At 41.9% G+C, this 21,686-nt stretch overlaps 1 protein-coding gene across 5 annotated transcripts; it reads right to left on the bottom strand.

Moving 5' to 3' along the window:
• Positions 1-1,601: 1,601 nt before the first annotated feature.
• dzip1 (DAZ interacting zinc finger protein 1) lies at positions 1,602-15,339 on the bottom strand. 5 transcript variants are annotated; one of them, XM_044188247.1, is made up of 19 exons: positions 14,938-15,339; positions 14,141-14,288; positions 13,282-13,881; positions 11,133-11,217; positions 10,789-10,904; positions 10,122-10,280; positions 9,448-9,585; positions 9,306-9,368; positions 9,072-9,200; positions 7,291-7,339; positions 7,139-7,189; positions 6,882-6,941; positions 6,265-6,437; positions 5,925-6,129; positions 5,460-5,634; positions 3,937-4,301; positions 2,638-2,759; positions 2,321-2,480; positions 1,602-2,183 (listed from the first exon to the last, which is right to left on the bottom strand). In XM_044188247.1, exons 2-19 carry the CDS (start codon positions 14,141-14,143, stop codon positions 2,074-2,076), a joined length of 2,763 nt encoding a protein of 920 aa, XP_044044182.1. In that variant the 5' UTR covers positions 14,144-14,288; positions 14,938-15,339; the 3' UTR covers positions 1,602-2,073. The 5 variants fall into 5 exon arrangements, with proteins under 5 accessions (XP_044044182.1, XP_044044183.1, XP_044044181.1 ...); XM_044188248.1 differs by having other exon boundaries at positions 3,937-4,316; positions 11,133-11,172; positions 14,938-15,334; XM_044188246.1 differs by having other exon boundaries at positions 3,937-4,316; positions 14,938-15,333.
• Positions 15,340-21,686: the final 6,347 nt, after the last annotated feature.

Below are 21,686 nucleotides of genomic sequence, written 5' to 3' on the forward strand. Positions count from 1 at the left end.
CCGACACTGACTGATCTGTCTTGTCTGTCAAAGGCGGTTAGGTGGGAATTATGATACACCTGAGCAGAGACATGTTCAAGTGTATCTGTAGGCATAAATACATGTAAAACAGAAATCATTTATGTCTATGGCGATGCCCTGTGAGTGCTGACAGCCCTCCTACCACAGCCCGCCCAGCTTGGCACAACGGCCAATGATATTCAAGGAGGCCAACACGGTCAGAACAGGAAGCTGTCACAGCTGTCGCTCCCCATAAAACCCAGTTGCTCATAATACAAATCAGTTTCACGGCCGAGTTAGCGGGACTGAAGCACTGACAATGAGGATTTTCTGTCTGTTGTCCCACAGCATGACCGATGAGAGTTACTATTAATTTAATGAGTCACACTTGTAGGTAGCGGGTAGTGGTGGAAGAAGTATTCAAATCATTAACTTATGTAAAAGAAGCAAAAATATAAACATTTACTTACTTAAGTTAAAGTATAGGAAACAAAAGTACTCATTATGCAGAATTGCCCCTGCCAGCATTATTATACTGTATATAATATTGTCATATTATTGGATGATTATAATTTAAGTGTTAATATGTAAGTGGTACTTTAATGTTATAGTTGGTTGAGGTGCAGCTAATCACACATACTGTTGGGTAGTTTCATCCATAACAATGCATCATCTTTTATAAACTGATCATGTTTTGTCTGTAAAATCTTAAATCCATGGTTCCCATACCTTCTCAAACATCAAATTCAAGGAATTTTCAAGGGCTTTCCAGGCCCAATTCCCTCAAATTCATGGACCCAACGTGGCATAGTTTGAGACACGGATCAAGGTTAGTTACTGTTACAACACTGAGAATTTTCATACAGAGAACTAGCAGGCTTCTCAATTGTGCTATCACGGTGATGTTACTTTAAGTAAAAAAAAAACTATTCTTGCACAAAATATACATTCAAGCACTTTCAATGACCCATGTCTATTTATGTCTATTTTCAAAAACTTTTCACAAACTTACAAGGATTTCAAGGACCTGTGGGAACCCTGTAAATCTGAAAAGAGCAATACGCATTGAGCAGAGCAAGCCTCCATCAAATACATTCAAGTATGTCAGTTTCTTCAGTTGATTCCATCACTTTATCACCACAAATGTTCCCATCTAGCTGCATATGTCTTATACTTGCCATTGGTTTGTGCAATTAATATGTCTACTGTGCAGTGACAACAAGTTTAAATTGTTTATTTGCCAGGTTTGTGTTGATAATGAATATTTGATGAATGAATAAGATGCTGAGGCTCACCACCTGTTCTGGTCCCGAGCAGGGCCTTTCAAACAGATCTTTATTCTTCTGGGGGGAAAAACAGATACATGTCTTTCTTTTTTTCTTTTTACACTAATTCTAATTGTTAACATATGGTCTGCAGACCTTTAGCTGACTTTATAACTTCATGAAATCCTGCATGGCTGAAAATGTGAATGATCAAAGCTTGGAAGTGTGAAGAAATTTGTACTAAATCAGTTTGGTTATTGTGCTCTGTTGAAGAAAGAAAGAAGCTTGACTACGTGTGCCTAGACTGTAATGTATCATGTAACAATTTTCAAAGTGTGTATTCCACAAAGAAATCTTTTATTGCTTGTATAAATACTTTCTATACAAAATGACATCTCATTGCTCCATTTAACGCATGAAGGCATTATAAAATTTGATGTACAAAATTTTACACAAACTACATACAGTATCTCATTTGGAGTGTGGGTTATATTTCATTGAATATACAAAACAGAACACTGAAAAGGTCTAAGGCAAGCAAAGAATTGGCACAAGGCATAAGGTGAGACTGAAAATGAAAGTCAACCAAAGCTGCAATCTCATTCATCTTTTACATATTTCTGATCTTCTTTTCTATACAAAAATCCATTTCGGAATCCTAATTCCCTTTGTTAAGTATTGCTCTCCCTGTATTATAGCTTCCATATAATAACAGTACAAAATATGGCTATTTGGCATGGACTGTAGATGTCAGAAGAGTTGACTGAGGTCTTTGTGTCTGTGCTTAGCGTAGAGCTACATCACCTGGTCAGCTGTAGTGCCTATTGTGTTTATTGCTAATGTCCTCGGAGTCACTGATGTCACTGAGGGAGCACAGGCTGCTCTTCAGGGTGCTTCCTGTTCCAGCTTCAGTCAGACCTGCCGGGCACAAAACAGCTGTTTACTTTGCAGACAGGACAAGTCTAAAATACAGCTGAGACCACCATCATCGCACTTTATTATAAAACCACATTTATACTCCAACGTATCCTGCTATAAAGATCATAAAAACTGACCTGATTTGGCAGCCTTTCCTGTGGAGGTTCCCCAGACGCTGGTGCTGGGTGAGTCCAGGCTCTTCCTCATTGGTCCAGAGCCCTGAGCTGGTTTAGACATTTCCTGTCTGTCCTCCAAGGAGGAGACCATCCACTCACTGCTCTCCTCTAGATCTGTGTACTGTCACCACATACAGAAACATTATTCAAAGATTTTACCATCCAGGATAACTTGCTTGAGGCTAACACCGCTTTTTACTACATAATAATATCAAATAAGCTAGCAACATTGTACACAAAAGCTATGCACTGAGGTCCCATCACAGAGTGAATCTCACCGTGAGTTCCTGAACCTCGTCCTTCCTCTCTGGTAAGATGCTGACGCCCCCTGCTGGTTTCTTTACCGCTCTCTCCGCAAACTGCTTCTCCATTTGTCTGGCCAGGTCATTGATTTTGTTCTCTAAAAAGGAAAAGACAAGTCATAAAATACATTCATGTGGTTTCATTAATACACGTTCCATTTCTAAATAATATAACACAAACTTGATGATTCTTCAGATTTTTATAGACCCAAGACCATGTTTACAGAGTATGGAGTACAAACAAAATATACAATACGATGATGACAAAGTAATGACACCTGGCAGGAATGAAGTGCAACATAAATTACTTAAACAAAGGTAAAACATTATTCAAGAAGGCACCTAATTCACAAATAACCTTCTGAATATTTTTACATAGATTGACGGTTTAAATAGTAGTTTAGCAAGTACTTTTCCCCATTATTCAATATGCCCACGTTCTTTTATTCAAACAAAATGTGATACTGGTCTCCTGTATGGTTGCAGTGCCTCTGACTCCTATCCAAGCCTTTATATCTTCCAGTGACCTTGTGGATTCTGGTGTTGTTAAACTTGAAGTTACAAATAGCCTGTCTGTCATTTAGTTTTTTTATTTATAAAAAAAAGGTACTTTTTAAATTTAAACTCCAGTTTAAATTCAACATAAAGATCACACACTGACATACTACTGAGCTCGTTTTGTCACCTCTGGATGAACTGATCTTTATTGACCTCTGATATTGATTCACGGGATTGATTTCATCAGTAAGTTAGTCAGTCTCGACTGATGGCTAATGTGCGACACATATTATACTCAGAGGGCTTCTTAATTTGGCGACTGCTCAGCTAGCGTTTCCCTGAATGCATGTGGGGGTTTGAAAAAGTGAATATCCTGGAAGCTAAACCTGAAATACACTCAAGCAGCTATAATCAATAGTTTTAGCGTGAAAGGGGTCGCTCGTAGTGATGAACCTAATATGATTTCTCATACATCTTGGCATCGTCTCAAAATTTAAGACCTATGGTGATTCAAAATAAGCTTTTTATGATGAACGATTAACGATTCACTGGAACCCTGAATGCATACAACAAACTAGTGTGACGAACCTAACCTCTTAAAAGATCTAATCTAATATCTACAAGCAAATCCACTTTCCTATATTTACTAATCAGGACAAATATAGCAAACATACATTTTCACCGTTATCAAATGTACCCATTTTATGACTGACTAAATAGAGCCAAATTATTTGAATGTATGGTGTGAGCTGACAGTTTGGAGAATGGACAACTTACCTTTACCAAAGTTTCTCCTGTCCACGTTGCCGTTCTGGTCTTTGTGACTCTGGAGTTGTCTTGGGTCAATCTCCTGCAGCTCGCTGACCTCTGACCACTCGTCCTCCTCCTCCTCCTCATCGCTCTCCATCTTTGTGACTGCTGTCTTGGTCACACCACCCACTGACCTCCTGGCCTGCTGGGGGTTGGAGGAGAATGAGTGCATGGCTGGAGCCTGCCTGGCCTGGACTGGACTGGCTTTGCTTGCTCTGATTTGGACTGGGGTCGCCTGGTTTAGTCTGGTCTGTGGTGATTTGCCCCTCTGGTGTTTTCGGGGCTGTGCCTCCTCCATATCGGTCTCCTCTTCTTCAGATTCCTCATCTGAACTGAAAGGAGGGGTCCTCAGAAATCAGAGAAACAGTTTTTTACTAATCATTCAACATTTTTTTTTAAAGCTATATAAAATACTGGTTACAGTCTGCATTAAAGACATGAATTTGTGTTATATAATTAAGAGAAATTGCAGTCAGCCTACTCCTGACTGATTAAACCAAATTCTTCATTCTTAAAGTGCAGCCATTTATCCCATTCTCCTTTAAATCTACATTTTTCAGAAACATGATGGGCACTGGTAAAATCATGCTGTTAGAAGCATAAAAAGAGAAGATGTTTTATGCAGCTGCGGTCATCCTAGTTAAGACCTGATTCATAACTAGCACCTGGCCACATATGTTCTCTATACACATTTATCATGACTATACAATTCAATTATTTTCTGCTTTCCAGCAGCCTGTTGCACCAGCTTAAAAGTTGGATTCTAAGTTTGAGCGTAGTAACACATACTATGTAACAAATAGTTAGTTTCACACTAAACTCACCACTTTGTTCAGTTGCACCGTCCCTAAATACGTTATAACTAAGTCCACTGCAATCACGTTTCACCTAGCACCTTAGCAGTTACATGTTTCTGTTACAAATAACCAAGCGATGCCAGCTGCAATTCCCCTATCAAGTAAATGCAGCATAAAATCACATTGTGCCCTCTTCTAATCTGACTAACGGTTACGGTACAGCACAATGCTGAGCGTGCATGTCAGTGTCATCGTAAATGTCAAGTGATGTGGTCTGTCACTGTAATGCAATGTGCTCTTGGTGTAAATAGAATATAGAAAATCCTCTGGATCTTCTATCATTACTCTCTCCTGTCTTTCTAACCAATCCACCATAACACCAGTTATAAGGAATGACTCGGGGAGGTGTACATTTTAAGTTCTATCTTAACTCTTTTTAGTTACTAATTTGTATGGTGCAACCTCAGATGCAGCTGCTTCTCTTATCAACTTTGTTGCAACACTGTCAAATACTCTGAAGGTGGTTTTGGGTGATTGTGTTGTGGTTTGGTTGCATTTACATCTTTTAATATATGTAATGTATTCTCGCTCCATCCTACTGTAATTTAATTATCTAGGACACATATTAATACCTATTAGACATTTATGGAGAACTACAGGAAACCATTTCATTTTACACAGTTTTTTCTTTACTTGGTTTTGAAGGTCCTCTGAGCGGTCTTGGTGTTGGGTGTAGATGTCTTGGGTTGAGTGGCGGTCTTGGTCCTTGGCGCCGGCTGGGGGGTCTTGGGCTGTTTGACTGCAGGTCCGGACATCACCTGGGTCGCTCTGGAGGGCAGACTACTGGATCGAGGCCGGATCTGCAACACTGCACGCAGACAAAAACGGGTAATATAGACACAGTTAGTGGATCAGTCACTGACAGTGCGTCAGAGCTTAACTCAGCTTATGTGGCGGCAAACAAGCTTTCACAGATTAGACTGATAATGATGGATGCACACACAGTCAAAACCTTTTACAAGACGCTAATGCAATAGTGGGTGACGACGAGCTAGCTGAACTTCTCTAAAGCACAAAGTAGTACAGTGCGGTTACTATTGGTCTGTGGGCAGAGTAAGAAGATGATCTCCTGTGCTAAGAGACTTTTCGATGACTCACCTTGAACTGACTGCCTGGATCTGGCCTGTGACTCAGGAGCAGGGTCGCTGCCTCTCCTCTGACCGCCCAGCTTCTGCTCCATAGTGCTGGCTATCTCCTCCCGATGGCGCCAGAAGTCAGGAAAATCCTTTGCAATGCTCTCCCGCTTTGAATGCGCCTTGGCCAGGATGGAACTGAACTCTTTGTTCTTCACACCACTCTGATGCTGAGAGGAGGTACAGGAAATTATGAGTAATATAAAACAGGTTAAGTAAAAGAACAATTAAGAGTATTTTCTTAGATTGTATGCTGTACAATACTTCTTAAGCTTCCTGAACCTTACTTATAAGTGTGAACTTACAGGCTTGACTCCCAGGTACTCCAGCTTCTTAATAACAGCCTGCTCGAGCTCCGGCCGCATATTCTTCTTGATGTTGGTGTTTTTCAGAGCGCTGCTGGTCGCCCGCTGTTTCTTCTCTGGTACAGGCTCAGGCTTCTTCTCCACTGGCCTCCTCTCAGAGATGCTGCTGGAGTCTGTAAAAGAAATCTCACTTCATCAGCCATTTATGGATAATCAGGCTCTAATTGCAGGTGGCAGGGGCAAAAAGGAGAAAACAATGAGCATGCATTTGCCAGTTTTCACAGCAAGCTCCATGCTAAAGGTTCGGTTGGGTAGATGGATGTGACTGCAATGGGGCAGGCACAAGAGGAGAATGTCTACAAGTTTATTTGCCACAAACATGGTAACAAGATGACGGGTGGACATAAATGATCAGCAGTGCTGACATGGCAGGCGTCACAGAATATCACAGACCATGAGCTTGTTTCTCGTACTAAGGTCATGCCTTTCAAGTCAGTGTGGACTAAGATTATTTCAGTCCCGGCACACTTCAGGAAAAGGCTGCCCACAACAGACTGATGCATCCATGCAGACAGCATGCAGTCGGCCGGCTCTGTTGGTTTTATTGTCCGTTTTACCTCTCTCCTCTTCTGACAGCTCCTGTATAGGATCCAGCTTAGGAGCAGAGACTGGCTCCTCTAATTGGACAGCAAATGAGGTCAAAGGCATAAAATAAGAGAGGGGGCCTAATGTGGTGACAGCACTGTTTTATTAAGAGTTTGCATTATGTAAATCTTTCATGCACAAAAGCACATGCTCAGCCTCTCTGGGAGAGACAATGTTTTTATTTTCTAATTTTTCTAAGTCTAATGACAGCTGGCTTCTACTAACTTACCAAGTACAACTCTCTTTGGTTTGGGCTCCGGAGCTGGTGCACTAACAATGACTGAAAAACAGAGAATACAATGAATGCATTAGGATCCTACATGCAGTTTCCTTCAGTGAAAAACGTTTCTGATGAAAAAGTAACTGAAAAGGAATCCATACCTGGTACTTCCACTACTTTGGTGGGTGGATGTGAGGAAATATTCCTTATCTGTAAGTAGAAAAAAATATCACTTATTATACCTCATGATCATGCATAATGAAGGTTGAAGCCGTTCAATATATTGTGTATAACTCTGTAATTACCTCTCTATATAGTAGTTTTTATTGGTAGTGGTGAATTCCACCATTCCCACGCTGCATTCAAATTAACTACCTATGCAGGAGGGATTCACAGGAACCGATGCAGCATGTAATCCAGTGTTACTATTTGTAATTTTATCTCACTGACATCAGCCTCACTGTTTGCTGTTCACTCTCCTACAGCTGTAACAGAGCTGTATTAAGTTGCTGCTAATGCTTATTTGAGTGTATGAGGTGGGTGAATGAGTAACTCAATGTACGGTTTATTTGAATTACCTCATAAATCATACTCATTGGACATCCCCATACTGTGACAGTGAATGAACAATTTCAGCTACTCTTTTTGGTTTGTTTTTCTGTTTGACTGCCAGTGGCTGTATCATGGGGAGGGCTTTCGACCTGTGTGTAGCTGTCCCTTGGTTGTGTTTTTGTATTTACTTGTTCTAAAAGTTCATAAAAAAAAGAAAAGAAAAAGCATTCAACTGGCAACACATGGCGATCGTTTATCAAAAATGTGTCTCCAAAACAAGACGTGGTCATTTTTTGGTCATTTTTAAAGATGTCAAGGAGGAATGGAACAAGGCTGCACACCTCCTCAGCAAGGTAACCAGCTCCTTTTACCGTTCCAAAACTACCGGCACTGTGTGCAGTAGGATATCAGATGGTGGTTTATGGCATGATGAAAAATTAATTATAAATTATTGACTGACTTCTTTATTAAAAACAACATGAGTTTCTTTGGCTACACTGTAAACAGATACACTAGCTGCTCTTCTGCTGTATTTCGGACTAGGGTTGGGTGATATGACGGTATATAGTGGTAGAGATTTTTTCCACCGCGGAAGCTATCCCTTAGCAGCGTTTCCCCTACCATTGCCTTGGGCAGGGGGGTGGCACACCCCCCCGAAAGAAAGAAACAAAATATTTTATTTATGTTGTTTACCTAATTTATGTGTACTCGTTTCATTTCAGCCGAGTGTGAGAGTCTTTACTGCGTTTTGCTGTCATTTACAGGTCGCGCTAGTTTCTCTCCTCTCCTCTGCTACCTGTATTTCACCGAGGGCAAGGCTAGCACACACACAGGTTAAGTTACAGGAGTTGATGGCGACTCGTTACGTAACGCTGAAATTCAACTGTGGTGTTCTGTCGGGAGATGCAGTGACTTAAACCAATGGTGAGTAAGAAAAAGCCATAGTGCCCACCCCTATTTCTGACAAAGTAGCTGCTCAAGGAGTGTTTGCTGCCCCAAGAACTCTGGGGCCTACAGTATTAAACCGCACTTGTTGTTACCACTAGTAACCACAGGAGTTGCCAATCAACCAGAACTAAAAGCTTCAGGATTTTAACTTTAAATGCAACTTAATATGAGATGCATGTCATACAACATACTGTAAGTTTTCAGCCACTTAATCTTCTATCTTCAGTAAGAAATGTGGAGCTATTCCAAGAAAAGCATCAGCTTCCTGTTAACTGTGGCTCCTGTCAAATGTACAGTATCATCATGTCGCAATACACCACAATCTGAACCCATGTAGCAAATACAGGATATCCTGAACAAGGGCTGACCGCCCGCCTCACTTCCTCTCCCAACATAATAACAGTGGACATTGATGGCTGTGTGAGTGGGAATCAGTGTTAACCTGCTCCCTCTGAGCCTTGATGGTTTGCTCCTTCTCCTGCAGCCGCCTGCCCATGTCCTGCTGCAACCACTGGCTGCGCTCCTGGTGCTCGGACACAGACGACTGCATTCTGCTCAGCTCGTTCAGCAACTGGAAGACGACGGGAGGAGGATGCATTTTCCAGCTGGCTGATTTCTAACAAACACTTATAGATGCTTTAATGGCATGATATTTATGACAAATACTACAACATACCTGATTCTTTTCAGACTCGTGTTGAGCCTTTATTTCCTGCAGCCTGGATTCCCACTTTTTATCCTAGAAGAGAATATTTTTGTACTCAAAATAACTTAATTCACTTCTAGGCTTTAAAACAATATCTCTCCTCTCCACTGACCTGTTTCTTCAGTTGGTGTTCCAGCTTTTGGATGGCTTGTATCTGCATCTCTTTGTAGTTGTTCAGATCTCTCTCTGGCTGCGAGTGAACAGGGCTGGCTGACTTTTCATGCTTGGCTGTCTGATTCTGATTTGCTTCCTATGAATGAAAATACATGTGAAATAACAAAAAAAGACATGAATAAAAGACATCCTGAAGACCAAATGTAATGTAAAACACTATTAGGAAGCTACTGAACGGATTATCCCTATATGCAGCGTTGACATTGACCGCCACATATTGATGTTCTATTTTTTAGCGCATTGATTCGCTCAGCCTCTCTCTCTCTCATTTCTGCACTCGTTGATGCCGATGTCATCGTTGGTTTCGATCATTTTGATAGGCTACGTAATTATTATCATGCCTCCACAGGCAGCTCACCTGCTGTTGTGTGTAGGTGTGTGTGTGTGTAGGGAAAAGAGAACTGAAAGCAAGGTGAGCAGATTAAAGAAGATTCTAGAAATAGGGAAATATATGAATGTATTCTTTCAAATATTATAGCCTATATGTCTATATATGATATTTTCTATAGATAAATATTAACCTCTCCACCCCAATCCCCCCACCCCATCGCTGTCCCCGCCACAGTTACACTGCCATTCTGTGGGAAACGCTGCCATGTATCATTTCCGTACATTGAGAGCCTGGATATTTCGGGTGTAAAGAAATTCCATCTCCCTGCGCATGCCATCCCTGCTGTCTTCTATCTTTCTGTCCATGCGTGCCATCTCCTCAGCCTTAAAACGGTCCAGCTCTCTCAGCAGGTCTTTGTGCATGGACTGCTGCTCTTTTTCCTGCAATCACAACAACAACAAACAAAAAAAACTCAGTCACTATGAAACCAGAAAGGACTGGCATAAAAGTAGAAACTTTGAAAGTTGTTTTTTTAAAAGGGTTACTCAAAATCAGCTTTCAATATGTAAACCTGAAACGGCATAAACAGGTTAAGATAAAGAGGTAATTTACTGACAACTGAAGCAAAGCTTGCTCATGTAACAATGTAGGGCTGCAACAACTCATTATTTTCATTATCGATAAATCTGCTTATTATTTTTTTAGTAATCGATTCATCGTTTTGTCTGTAAAATGTCAGAAAATAATACAAACCCCCCCAAAAAGCCCAACATTATTTCCCAAACCCCTGGACGACATGTTGAAAAAGCCCCAAACCCATAAAATCCTCACATTTGAGTAGCTGAAACTAGAGAAAGTTTGGCATTTTTTCTTTAAAAATTACTCATAATAGTACCCGATAAATTTGCAGTCGATCACAGCTCTATCACAATGGTCCGGCTTTCCTACCTGAGCTGTTTTGACTTGCAAGGCATGTTGCTCCTGAACAATCTGCTCCTTCAGATTGTTGATCTCCAATTTGAGGCTTTCAATCTGAGATTTCTTCTCACTGTCTGACCGCAATTCTGGAAAGAAGTAAAAAAAAAAAAAAAAAAAAACCAAGATATTTAATGTAACAATACAATGTGAGGGAATATTTTATATTTCACCTGCAAATACATCTTCACGAGACTCCATCCTAAAATTGTTCAATGCGTCCTCCTGACTCCTACCTTTAGTTCATGTATTATCATACTCTCTCAATCTATCCCTCACTAAACTGCTCAGCAAACCTTTATGACTGGCTGACTTACGGATCTCATACTCGTCAGGGTGGCGGCGCTGCATGTGATTCTGGAGAAAGGAGGAATTGAGGAAGGACTTATCACACTGTGGACACTAAAAGAAACAAAAAAAATATGTTGACTCGGAAACAGGAAAACTGACAGCACAGTTTAGATGACCTTAAGTATCAGTAAGATGTTGGTCTGAATTTGATAATGATTAATACTTAAGTTGGCAGTATTTTCATAACATTATTCAGTATATACACTATATTTTTCACATTTCACTCTCATTGTACTTCAACAACTGGTTCACGAATCAATAGGCAGTCACTCAAATCAGGGCTGTGTCCGAAATCACTCCCTGTTTTACGGTGGCCCTGAGAGCACAACACACTGCAGCTTAAGAAAACACATCCAAAGAGACAAAACACAAGCAGATGAAGAAAACATCTTCACCAATTCAACAACACATACACAGCATTTAGAAAAAAAAAACTGTACAAAGAAATAACACAGGCAATTCATCGATCTGACAACACATATGCAGCATAACAGTATTCAATGCAAATACAGGAAACAAAACCAAGTACACAAACGGTTGTGTGGTGTGTGTATTTGCCACTTGTTTCTGAATTTGGTTGAGTTTTCTAGATTTGCATTTTTTGTTTTATATTTATCCATAAAAAATTCCTAAAATGTAACAAAAAAAAGTAGCATCCATAGTATGCACACTACTTTCTGCTGACAATCCCACGATGCAATGAGTCACTTTTTATAGATTTTAAATGGACAGTTGTGCGACATTTCCCCGGTCAGTGATAACACAAAATGATGATAATTCGTAAGAGTGCTTACTACTGCCTGTCTATTATACAGGGAGCGGTGAATGAGGTTTCGGACAAAGCCCAGGTCAACATAACAACGCTGATTACGCTCCGAACAGGAGCATCCGCTGAGTTCAGGCATGTTTTTCCAAACAGACAGACAGCGTGAGTGATGCTGATTTGTTCCCCGCGGCAGGCGTCACCACACTCCAGCTCACTAACACTTAACAACTAGAATAGATGCTGACACACACACACACATCACATGCTACATTTAACTCTGCCGCTCATTGTGCCTGTGACTTCATTCGGTGGTAAACCTGCTGCTCTTGTCTTACCATATGGAGGAAAGATTCAAAGGCAGCCACATGACACGGAGAAGTGTGCCGCTACAATGAGTGGGTCTGTGAGTGATGCAATTACATTAGGGTTTGGAATAACTGTGGAAATTGGAAGTGAAATTAAATTAGTCTTCAAAGAGAGCCCAGTGTGTTAATTTGCTAAAAATGTGGACATTACCTATGACAAGCAACAAATGCCAAAGGTCCTCAGAGGACACAAACACATGGCCTCTTTATCAATTATTGAGCCACCTCTGTTAGCTGAGCCTCTAGCGCACACCTAGCAACCACATGCTGTCATGACACACTATATCTGTTGCCTTGGCAACCGCTTGGCCAGGTCAGCGGCAGCCGTACACTTGAAGAACAGGAGATTTTTGATTTATGCTATAAATAACCTAATGGTAAGTGAGCTGCACTACCTAACAGAGACTACATTTACAGTCAAATGGATCCAACAGATAAACCAACAGTATCTAATATACACAAATGTCTTCAACAACAATAAAAAGGACAAAATGCTCTACAGGGACATGTATATATGAGGGTGGGGGAGGCGGGAGTCAGCCAGTCATCTTGATTACTGCTCTTGTCACCCTTTTGTAAGTGGATAAAAAAAAAAAAAACTAATTGCCACCAAATGACACCATCTGTTCTGCGGCTCTAAATCCTATTCTGCCAGTCTGAAAACACAGCTTATTACAACCATACCAAAACAACGCAGCCATGGCAGGTTTCACAGTACATAACAACCGTTTTCAGAACCCAAATTTTGTCAGGCTCTGATAAAAGCATTCCATTATTTCCCTTTCCCCCCCAAACCCTGATGTGAAACGCACAAAGCCGGAGCTGTGAATAGATCTTGGAAACAATGCCCGAGTGGGGGCTCTGAGGAGGAGGAGCACAGAGGGTGGGGATGATGGAGCTAGCTGTCTGCTTGCCATACATATGTCAAATGGAAACGGTAACCGATACGCCCCAGAGAGCGAGCGTTTAGCGTGTCAGCGGTACCTTATGGCTGCTGATGATTCGTGGTGCGAGCAGGGACTGCTGGGTGCGAATAACCTTCTTCCTCTGCTTGAGCTCGGCGGTTAGCGTCTGCACCTTCTCCTCCTGCTTCTTCTGCTGAGCCAGCAGCTGCTCACGCTCCCTGCCAGCGGCCGCCAGCCTCTCCTCCGCCGTATGCAGGCCGAGGGTGAGAAATTCCTGGCAGTGGAGGAGCCACTCCACTGTGAGCTGGGCCAGTTGCAGGAGCTTGACCAGAGCCGGGTCCACGGGGCTCTGGCACCGCTGACATCTCTCCCCGTCCAAGCTGCAGAAAGTCACTGTGCTGATGTGCTCCTGAAGGGCGTCCACATCCAGCTGGCTCACCACCAGGTCTATGTCCACTGCGTTGATTCGCCGCCAGTCCACACTCTCTCTGCGCGGGCGGAACTTGAAAGGAAGGATGGTGGAGGCTCCGCTGGATGGAGTCATGCCTGGTGCAGGTACCGAGTGGCCGTTTACAGAGTGCTGGCTGAGCGGGGAATTCAGGAGGGACGGGATCCCTGCTGATGATTGGGTCCCCTGGGCGTCACTGGTGTAGGGGTAGTAGGCTCCGTCGTGAAATGGCTGAAACAAAGACCAAAGAGAGATTCTACAGCCACATTTAAAACTGACACATTGTGCAAAACTAAACAATTAGCATTAAATGACCTATATGCACCACACAATCACAGGAAGTGCGGGTGAAAGAAAAAAAGGACAGCCAGCAGCAGCAGCAGCTGCTTTGGCGAGGTAAAACAGCAGCGCACAGATTCCACCACTGCCGATTTAGTCTCCATCTACCTATAATGCTGTTGCTGTCCTGATGCAGCCGTACTCTCCTTACCATCTTCGCCTGATTTTGCCTTTTGCCTTTAGAAAGAAAACGAAGACCCGTCGTTCCTCTCCGGTTCCGCCCCCTTACAGGCAGCTCAACACGACAACGGCGAGGCTGGGCGTCCGCCACGTTACCATGGAGACAGAGACAAGCGTCCCTGGGGGGTGGGGGGGAGAGAGAAATGTTTTCAAAACACTGCAGGCAATCAGCAAATGTGTCCACACAGCGTGTGGAAGACGAGCTATGTCCCGTGGGAAAGACAGCAATGCATCTTTTTTTATGGTCACAAATATCCCCTCACCAGACTTAAGCGGTGTGTAAAACCAAATAAAATGCAAACCTAACTTACCTGCAAATGAGCGCGAGGAGGTTTAGCGAAAATGGTTTCCTTGCTAACAGTAAGTGCCGCTAATCTCTCGGCATCACGTTTCCGAAACAATCATTTCATGTCGGGGCAGGCTTTTTATCCCCTTGCTTGACCTCAACCTAAACAATGGCACACATGCTTAAACTTGCCTGAGCAACGGTTAAGATGTCTTCCTACGTACTTTGTACTATTTAGATGAACAAGACGTTTCACAAAATGTGTAACTTCTCTACACGTCTCAGTCAAGTAACTAGGTTAGCTTATGATGGCTCACGTCTTTCAAACCCGTTCTTGTATGGCTAGCTAACGGACATCTTTTAGTCAACGTGTTGGGCAAAACTTTAAACAACGTAATACAGTAACGTTATTATAAATCACCAACAATTGTGACTATTAAATGTTGAGGTATGTGTTGCAGGGTTCAATTAAAACAACTTACCGGAGGGTTTGTGTTACTAATTCATAGCCTTTAGAAAAGTTTTCTGACGACGGGACCCCAGGCGATTTGAGGGTGACGTAGCTGCTGGTCTCCACATTCCTAAATCCCTGCTCAAAAAAAAAAAAAAAAAAAAAAGACCGCCATAAAGCTAACGACAATAAAAACCGATCTTCCGGTAATTACCTTCAAAGTAAAACGTTGACGAATAATTGAGGGGAATTGTCATAAGAGCCGACTGTGAAAATATCAACTACATTTAATGAACATCTTTTTAGGTAGGCCATTTCAATACAATCTCTAAATACAATGGCTAAAAAAAAAAAAAAAAAAACTTTTTACAGCTTCATTCTAACAGCTAACTGTTTTCTGACTTTCACACATTTTCCACTGGCTACTAGACACATTGCTTTTCCATGTCCTATCATTTTTCTAATTTGTCGTATGTCATCTGTCACTTTGCATATATCATGATATTTGTGTCAATACATTTGATTTGGAGTATTTAGATACTGTAGTTTTTCATCTGTTTTCCTTCTGCTGTTGTACTTGACATGTTCCCTAATACTTTCTATATCTTTTTTTTTCAAACTTTGCATTCATACAGTATTTTATGCCATATAATATACCGATTTCTCTTCTTTTTTTAATCAACTGTGTACTACTGAAATGACCAAACTCTATTAGGGCACAGTTGTATTTTAAAGCTGTGCTCAGAACGCTTAAATTTAATGCCTAAGTTTATAGGAAGCACGTCTACCATATTGAAAAGAAGTCTATTTCAATCCGTGACAAAAATGCATGGAGCATTTCCAGGGCCGCGTCATGTCAAACCTCAACTTTGAAGGCAAAGCTCCTCATTTCCGGTTGTATTGTGGCTAATTGACGCAGCTCGCGGTGAGAAGGGGGAAGGGAGAAGCTGACCCGCTGGGCTTTGAAGAGTCTGAAAAAAGGGATGAGGGAGTCGGGGTTGTAGGAGGTCCCCCACTTCAAACCGAATCCGAATAAAACATAACTGAAACGTCGGAAGCAGAGAACATGTTGAAATACTGAACTAACCATCAACCCGGCTCGAGGGATGCAAGTGAAGATTTCGTAAACTTTGCGACATATTACAGTAGGTGTGCTAGTCTTGTGAAAGGGCTCCCCCTTGTGGTTGAAATTGTCATTGAATCATCAACCTCTTTTCAAATTGGGGCCCAATAACCAACTTTCTCTGTTTTCTCAGTTTTGTGTCATTTAATAACGTACAGCTTGGTTTGATTTTGCTCACAAACTGCAGCTGTTGGCCCCCATAATCATCACCACCTAACCCCTGAGGTGATGGCACTGCTTTAAAAAAAAAAATGGCACAGGTGGAAAAAGTATTCAGACCCTTTACTTAAGAAAAAGTAGGTAAGAAAAAACACTCCATTACAAGTTAAAGTCCTGCATTCAAAATCTTACTTAAGTGAAAGTACAGAATTATTATTATTATTGTTATTATTGTTATATATGACATTATAATACTGTTAATACTGATGCACCAATGTGTAAGTAGATTTTACTAGCACCACCCACCAGCTGCTCAAGGACAGGCCTACAGGTCGGGCCCTTCATAGGGTCACAAGATAAACCTGGGGGGACATGAGAAGATTAATGGTTTTTATACAAACATGTTTTTATCTAATCTTTACTTTTTTTTGCGAAATATTGGACAATTTGACCTATTCGGGCCTCAAACACTTGCAGTAACAACTGCTAACAGCTTACAAACATCTGAAACATGACAAGGAGCTCCAACTAGACACTGTCTTTTTTTTTTTTTTTGGAAGGGTTAGGCAAAAAGGTTGGGAACCACTGTAACAATGCACTGTATTTTCCGTAAAGCTCATCATACTTTAAAAAAAAAAAAAAAGTAAAATCTTAATCTGAAAAGTAACTGTATCTGTCAGATAAACGCAGTGGAGAAAAAGTACAATATTTCCAAATGAAATATTGTGGAGTAGAAGTATAAAGTAGCAGAATAAATGGAAACACTCACATGATATACATTGTCCTTAAGTTCAGTACTGGAGTAAATGTACTTTCCACCACTAAAAAAATGTTTAAAATCTGCTCACAATTGCGTGAGCCGCAGGTTGTGATTCAGTGGATTTCCATGACTGTGGCAGCCCCCATAACTTGTAAATTATTTCACCAACAGAGGTCAGTAGAGATCTGATCTCAGCTCTGCGGGCGCTTCGGCTTTATTGTGGAGGAGCGATGGCGATTCCTCCCTCCGGTCCTCCCTCTCTGTCAGAGGAAATGCTGCCTACTGCTGCTGTGATGGAGAGCAGCTGCAGGAGGCGACACAGTCCCTGCTTTAATGGGGAGCAGCGCTCAGCAGGGTGGATCCACACACAGGCACACACTTGTACATGCACATACACTGCTTGTATTCAAGGATCAGTCTTAAATTGCTCTTTGGATGTTTCTTTTAAGCATGAGATTAAAGAATGGACATTCAGGATAATGCAGGTGCTGGCACAGCACTAAAACAAAGTGTGAAGCTGGGATGAGGTTTTTTTTTACATCACACATGCTGTCAAGAAACAACCTGCACGGGCACACCCCAGCGTGTTGAACTCTCCATCAGAGTCCCACTGCTGGAAGAAGCCGACTGTGTGCCATTTCCCCGGCCAGTCCCCACAGCTTCAGTCGAGTCCTGATAAATAGAGATTTTAATTCCTCCGGACAGGGTCTGTGACTGTCAGGATAGCCTGAGGCGGGCAGGGGAGGCTCTCCTCACAGGCTGTGCCCGGGTAAAGACAGTCAGCTCTCACCAGTGGCATCCCAATGAGGCAGTGAAGTTCAGCTGTAGGACGAGATGCTGATGTGCTTGTTTCTGGACCCAAATCCCAACTCACTTTTCCGTGCAGCCCCCCCCCCCCCTTCCTAGATGCACTCACTGTAGCCTCCAGGCCAGAGTTATGATGTTTGCTAGAAAATAAAATCCACACTTTTTTGATAAGAGTTTACCAGAGCGAGAGACACACATGCGGGCAGAGAAGTTGCGGCGTTGCATTAGTCATGCAGTAAAAAGGAGCAGGGGTGTGTGGAGGAAGAGGAGCGGACCTCTTGAGATGAGTAAGCACAGCCCTACACTCAATTTACTGCTTGATTTATGAGTTCATTTCCTGCCCGAAGTTCTCAGCGGCGGTGAGGTGGTATATCTTTCCCACTATAGGTAGCAGTGGCTCCACTTCCCAATTCCCCATGAGGCCCACTCTGGACCTTAGTGGGACTATAAATAATGGCCGCTGTAACAAGTACACATTGAACACAGAGAGGAGAGGATGCCGATACATCTTTATTCATGAAGGAGGTTCTTATCTTCCCCTGCAGAAGACGAGATGGATTCAGACCACTCTGCGTACTGAAATGCTGTGTACAGTTAGGTTTACTGTATTTCTGCTCCCAGATAAGCGTCCTCAGATATTTTGAAGAATCAGGCGATCAGAAGGTGAAAAGAGACCTTTGATGCAATTTATAAATCCGGGAGAGATGCATTCAAATGTGGCGACTTTTATCTTTCAAAGCAGTTAAAGGAGATGCAGCTTAAGAGCAGGGGTGCAGAGTGAAATGTGAAACGAAAACTGTGGAAGATTTAAAATACCTAAATAAAAACAAAGTGAAATAAAATACACCTTGTTATACATATTTTCTTTTTATGCATCTACTGTGTCATAATTAAATGAAACGCATACGCTAAAATGACATTATTAAGCATTTTCTATTTGATAAGTGAATTCATTGTTTTTCACTGTGACGTGAATTTTCCATGCCCCATTGAAATGAAATCACAACACAGAAAACAAAGTGAATTGTATTTCAGTGCAGTCCAGCAGACAGCACATACTATATACTAATACGAAGCACTGTCATCTGTTTTCATGAGGAGGTGCAAGGGAACGGTTGTTTTTTTTTTTTTTTTTTTAGATGGAAACGCATTGTCAATGCCAAAATGAAAAACAATCAACTGTCCAATCACAGTTTAGGTGTGGGCAGAGATTATCATCCCTATGGATGTAATTATAAGAACTGGATACCGGACTCCAAGATGGCGCCCATTCAAAAAGTTTTCTGGCGTCCAGGTTTGCTTCTGCATTGTGCGGCCCACTGCACAAGGGCCTATTCCACTGAGACAAACTGGCAGCAAGGCTGAGTGGGCGCACCATATCCAGGTGTTCATACATCCATGGGTTTAATGGAGGAGGATATGCTAATGCTAACAGATGTCAGTAAGGTAGAGAGCAAGAACTGCCTGAAGTGCTGAATAATATGAGACTAGAGGGTGGAGGAATTTTGCAGTGCATAACGTTACTACTCTAATATTTGATTTGAATGTGGCATGGAAAATGTCATGTCAAAATGAAAAACTATTCATTCAGTTATTTATGACAAAAAGCTCATTTAATTATGACACAGTGAATGAATACATAAAAAGGAAATTCATATAAGAATGTGTTTCACTTTTAGTTTGATTTGTTTTAATTAAGGCATTTTAAAGCTTCCGTAAAGGAAAGGTCTGACAGGCTCGTGCGTGTTAATGCTCGCAGATGTGGGTGCATGGCAGCGCCAGCCCGCTCCTTTATTTTACACGACTAGAATCCAGACAAATGGAAGCGTCAGCTCGCCACTGCCCGACCAACTTGAAGCCGAGCTGCAATCTGGCCTACAACTGCCCACCGGTTTTCGTCTCAGACACTTTGTTGTCTATTTTCAACAAGGCAGCCGCAGGGGTCACAAGTGGTGAATCAGCCTTGTGGGAAGGAGAGATGAAAGAGCGCTGCGGTGGGGAGGGGAGAAAGAGAGAAGCATCCCACCGTTTCTTTTCATTGTCCCCTATGAATGTTGCTCAGGTCAGAAGAGGTACCAGCACTAAAGAATTATATATAGCAGACAAATGACGAGGTTTGCACTGATTTTTTCTTATCCTCCCACTGAGCAAGGGTGCCTGGGCTCTATAGGGCAAATCAGCCACAGCAGCGGATCCTTTGGGCGAAACACAGGTAATGGAGATTGAACATATGGAGAGAGTAATGTATGATGAATGTGCTCATGGGTGTAAAACTTAACTCAGACTTTATTGCAAGACCATATAAAATCCCGTTTGTGTCTGCAGCATTACCAAACACTGCACATTTCCAGAGCATGTGATGAATTACCGTTTGTAAAACTAAAAAGGCGTCAATCCTTTTCACAGGGCAGCCATTTTGAACACTAAAGGCTGCGGTATGCTAGAAACGAACTGGTTTTTGCTGTTCAGAACGGCCACACATGAAGGGGGAAAGCCTGGGTGAATATCACTTTGAAGGAATAGTTTGACATTTATTTGTGTTCTTGCCAAAAGTTAGATGAGAAGATTGATATTACTCTTCTAGCTTCATACTTAATGGACAGAATGGACAGATACAATGAGGAGACGGTTAGCTTAGCTTCGCATAAAGACTGGGAGCAGGGGGAAAACTGCTAGCCTAACTCTGTCCAAAGTTAAACATTTTTAAAAGCCAACTACCATCACCTCAATAATTAACATGTTATATCTTGTTCAAGATGTGTTTTTACTGGAACAGGGGGAAACAGCTAGTCAGAGAGTTGCGTTTCTTGGCCAGAAACGCAACTCTCTGACTAGCCGTACCGAGGTTTGCCAACTATTTTTAATGGAAAGTATGCCTGCTGGAAAAGTCGCTATATGTTGCTAGATTACACCACACGTTAATTTGCATATTTGTGACCTCATTACGTTCCTATTTACATAATATACAAGGTTTTACGAAATGAAAGTTTAAAAATCATTAAGTCAAGCTAAACTGAAGTGACTAACTAGCTTTATCATTAGCTAATATTATTTTTCAAGCTGCTATCATCTCATCAGTATGCATCTAAATCTACCTTTGATTTCAAAAACTTTTTTATGAAGGCTGTTTTATAGACTGTGGAGCTCAAGTGTCATGAATATAGAGGATCCAGACACTGGAATAAACTCAGTCTTGTAAACTCTGTATTTAAAAAAATAATAATATAAAACTTAAAAATAGTCAGGTTAAATCATTTAGAACAAAAGCAAAGGAGAAGGGGTTCCCAGGACAAACAATGGGGACCAGTGATTGGTCATTAGGTACACACATTCACAGCTCATTCACATGTCTGTCTGGCTGCTGATTGGTCAACTGAACGTGCTGCCGCTCCCCTCCACTCCCCGAAACAACAAAACACAGTCAGCCCGCAGAGCCAAAGCCACACGAGAGCACATGCACTGAGAGGTATTGGCGGTCTGCAAGGGAGAGGAGTTCAGGGGTGCCCAAAAAGTCAAAAATTTCAATTTCCTCTTGAAGAGAAGTTGCTAAAGGGCTAAAAGTTGCCAAATCTATACTCTCGTATCGTACGCTAAATATGACGCTACAGCCAGCAGGGGGTTAACTGAACATAAAGACAGCCCTGGCAAACCACAAATGGATGTTTCTATCATTTGATTTCAAGAACAAACAAGATAAAAGGCGTTAACTTGTCAGCATTAGAGATGCTGATAGGCTGATTTTCTTTTTTACCTTTGGACAGAGGACAGCTAGCAGTTTCCGTCTTGGCAGGGGCGGTTTTAGGATTACCCCTTAGGGTGGGCTTAGCCTCTCAAACAAGAACACAAGGCATCCTATTCGAAGCCTAAGACAAACTGTCAGTGCTAGAAATGGACAGATTTTACTGGGGGAGTCTAACAGTCGGAGAGGCAG

This window comes from Siniperca chuatsi, linkage group LG24, assembly GCF_020085105.1.
Source record: "Siniperca chuatsi isolate FFG_IHB_CAS linkage group LG24, ASM2008510v1, whole genome shotgun sequence".
NCBI lineage: Eukaryota > Metazoa > Chordata > Actinopteri > Centrarchiformes > Sinipercidae > Siniperca > Siniperca chuatsi.

Excerpts from the sequence above, each read along its gene's own strand:
- dzip1 (XM_044188246.1), bottom strand. Across the intron at positions 10,281-10,788 it reads TGCAAGTCAAAACAGCTCAG|GAAAAAGAGCAGCAGTCCAT; the intron begins GTAGGAAAGCCG and ends TTGTGATTGCAG. Across the intron at positions 7,340-9,071 it reads TCAAGGCTCAGAGGGAGCAG|ATAAGGAATATTTCCTCACA; the intron begins GTTAACACTGAT and ends TTCTACTTACAG.